Raw genomic sequence first — 3,706 nt, forward strand, 5'->3', positions numbered from 1 at the left:
TATATTGTGCTGTTGTTGGGTTGAATGCTCTGTACACATCTATGAGGTCAAGTTGGTTGATTGTGCTGTTTAGTTCCTCTGTAACTTTGTGGAGTTTCTTTCTGGTTGTCCTATCCCTTTTCAAAAGTGGCATATTAAAATCTTCCACTATAATTGTAGATTTATCTAATTCTTTCTTCAATTCTAGTAGGGTTGCTTCATATATCTTGGTGCTCTTTCATTGGGAGCATAGATATTTATTATGGTTATGTCATATTGCTCAATTGACCCTTTGATTATGAGATAGTGTCCTTCTTTATCTCTCATGCTGGTTTTTGTCTTAAAGTTTACTTTATCAGAGATTAGTATTGCCACTCCTGCTTGTATATTATTGCAGTTAGCTTGGTATATATTTTTTCCATCCTTTAACTTTTAGTCTGTTTTTGTCTTTTTGTGTAAGGAGTGTCTCTTGCAGGCAGCACATTGAAGGGTCTTGTTTTCTTATCCACTTTGCCACTCTCTGTCTGTTCACAGGTGCATTTAATCCATTGACATTCAATGTAATTATCGATAGGTATGAATTAATGCTGCCATTATGTTGATTTTTTGGTAGTGCTGTTCGTTCCTTTGTTCTGCATGCCTTCTTGTGCTGAGTTTGTGGTTTTTGTGCTATTTCTTGTAGATTTCTTCTTAGTTTTCATGTTTCCTTGTTCTGCTTGGATGTTCATTTTTATGGTAAGTTGTGAAGTATTAACTTTCTTTGGGGTTACCCTATAGTCTATTAACTTTTCCCTCCATTTAAGACAGTCTGTTGTATCCTGTAATCTACCTGGCCTCCTCACCACCTGGATCTCTCTTCCTATATTTTTCCCTTCTTTGACCGCCAGGACTCCAAAATTTAAAAACAGAAGTTTAAAATTGTCCCTAAAATATAGTTTTGTGAGACGATTTGGTTAATTGGCATAATACAACTTTTTTTTTTTAATTGTGTTTTATACCCACCTAGTTTGGTGACTAGTATCTAAGGTCTTAAAAGCTTGTGAGCAGCCATCTAAGATACAACTATTAGTCTCTATTCATCTGGAGCAAAAAGGAAACTCAAGAATCAGAGAAGAAACCAGTCTACAGAACTAATTGTCTTCATGAACCACTGTTTCCTCTAACTTGAACTCAGAAGAACTAGAAGGTTCTCAGCAACTAATACAAAGCATCTTAGTCAAAGCCACAACAGATCCTGGTAGAAAGGGTGAAAAATGTGGAACCAAACTTCAAATTTCTCAAAGGACCCAGACTGACTGGGTCTTGTGACATTGAAGGAATTCCTTTGGCTGCTGCTTTGAGATGCTCTTTAGACCTTAAACGAACACTATCTCCTGAAGTCAACTTTTTACTGAAAAGCAGGTTAACTCATAAAGAATGTCACCTTTGAGTATGATACTCCTTTAAGAAATTAACTACTGTCTATGAGACCAAATGATCCTCAGTTACTGTACAGCAGGATGGGAAGGTTGGGGGGACAGGAAGATGAAGTCAATGGGAACGGAACAATTGCTGAGACAATGCAAAGAACAGAACAATGTCACAGAACAATATGTGCAAAAATTGTTGAACTCAAACCTGTTTTGTTGGGTTATACTTTCAACAAAAATACAATAAAATATATTTTTTAATGACCCGAAGTGTAGAATTTATTAAACATGGAGAAGTTTGGGTAAATCAGAATTTTCATACCATATTGAATCAGTACTAGGGAGTGAACCCAGAAATATGCATTTCAAAGAACCTGCCCAGGTAATTTCAATGAACTTTCTACCTTTAAATAAATTTCTTAATAGGTACATGTAAATATGAACTCAGAGGAAAGCCCTATTATATGTTGTCTGGGGTTGTAAGTGTTGTCCAATCAGTTCCAACTCATAGTGACCCTGCATAGAGTATCCAAGTAGCAGCTGGTGGGTTTGAACCACCGACCTTGCAGTTAGCACACCAATGTTTGTCCTACAGCACATCTCAGTTGTGAAGAAAGAAGAGGCAAACAATGCTTTAGAGAAACGTATTTCTCTACTATAAAAGCCCAGTGAAAAAACAAGTTTATTCTAACTATCTAACACAATACTTTGAAGTAGCTTTTTTCCCAATAGTCACTGTTTATATGAAAGAACTTGTCAGTATTTCTGCAAGTTGTTGTTAAGTGCTGTTGAGTCAGTTATGACTCTTAGTGACACTGTATAAGGTTTTTGAGGAGCAGCTGGTAGGTTTGAACCACAGACCTTGTGGTTGGCAGTTCAATGCTTATCCTACAGTACCACACCAGGACTTCAGATTCTGAAAGTATCTTCTAAGAATTACTTGCATCAGAATCAGACAGGGCAAGCAGTTGCAAAATGTGCAGATACCTGAGCCCCACCCATGACCTCCTGGAAAAAATATCTGAGGGGTGGAGCTCAAGAATGTATATTTTAAGAAGCTCCTTTAGAGATTTTAAAACAGAAGCTCTAGTTCTGGATCTCCCAGGAACTGGTTTAAGGACCCAAACTCTGAGCAAATCACAGAACTCTTCAGTTACCTCATTTGCAACATGAAAGGATCAGGCCATCTCTAAAATCTCCCCCAGCTAGCATTATATAAGTCAACATACATTTTACCTTTTTAGCAGTGCTATAAATATCTTCTCGGTTACTGCAGTCAACTACAAAGACATGTGTCTTGGCCCCCAGTCTCCTGCATTCTGCAGCTGTTTCCTCAATTCCATTCTAGGAAAAGCAAAAAGTGGGCAAGAGAACAAAATTAATTACATTTTCTTTTTTATCAGACAGCTAAAAGTTATTCAGGGTACTCATGAAGTTGAGTTGGACAAGAATTTAACTGACCCAGGTTTTATAGATACTTTGCTCACAGTACTTTGACTAGCTTCTCTAATTTGATACTGAATTCAAAACCATTTTTTGAAAAATCTTAAAGTACTAATTTTATGAGCTGTATATATTTTCTAAATGAAATGTACATGTGTGCATTCCATATTGGGCCTAAAAAATATATAACATCAAGCCTTTTCCCCCATGTCATTAATAACTATTCCTAGCTACAAAATAAATAATGAAATAACTTCACCCACCTATTCATTCATTTAGCACTTTAAAGTACAAGTCATGTGTGGTCATAATCTGTGCTTAAGAAGACCTTATAGACACAAATATGAATGAAACAGAGTCCTGACCTGAAAGATCTCACAGACCAAGAGAAAGAAACCATAGTGAATTTTTGGAGTCTTGGTCTGGTGCTGCAGGATAAGCACAGGACTGCTAACCATAAGGTTGGCAGTTCAAACCCACCAGCTGGATAGAGTCCCACATTCCACTCATGCTCTTCTCCTTGATGGTCCTAGGGTCCTCTGTTCCTGGACTGTAAGATTAACTACTGCTGTGTATATTCTTAACCAAACTGAATTCTTTAAGATAGTTTTATCCAAAAAGTTAAGGGACAATCACAGATTAAGGTATAGAGTCAAAGTTATGTCTTATATACTCATATACCAGGTAAAATGCTCCTTAGAGTCGCGAATGGCCAGCTTCATCTCTCATACTTTGGGCATGAGACCATCTCGTGAAGAAGTACATCATGGTTAGTAACAAGAGGAAGACCCTCAATAAGATGGACTGACACAGGGACAATAAGATGGACTGACAACAATGGGCTCAAACATACAAACAATTGTGACAATGGTGTA

General features: G+C 37.2%; 1 protein-coding gene across 1 annotated transcript in view; it reads right to left on the reverse strand.

Moving 5' to 3' along the window:
* Positions 1–3,706, reverse strand: part of HSD17B11 (hydroxysteroid (17-beta) dehydrogenase 11) — a 44,229-nt gene that overhangs the window by 34,545 nt on the left and 5,978 nt on the right. The window contains exon 2 of the mRNA XM_006867771.1: positions 2,625–2,732. Within this exon, the coding sequence (XP_006867833.1) occupies positions 2,625–2,732 (108 nt within the window). The remainder of the gene's footprint in view (positions 1–2,624; positions 2,733–3,706) is intronic.

Source organism: Chrysochloris asiatica, unplaced genomic scaffold, assembly GCF_000296735.1.
Source record: "Chrysochloris asiatica unplaced genomic scaffold, ChrAsi1.0 scaffold00109, whole genome shotgun sequence".
In the NCBI taxonomy this organism is placed as follows: Eukaryota; Metazoa; Chordata; class Mammalia; order Afrosoricida; family Chrysochloridae; genus Chrysochloris; species Chrysochloris asiatica.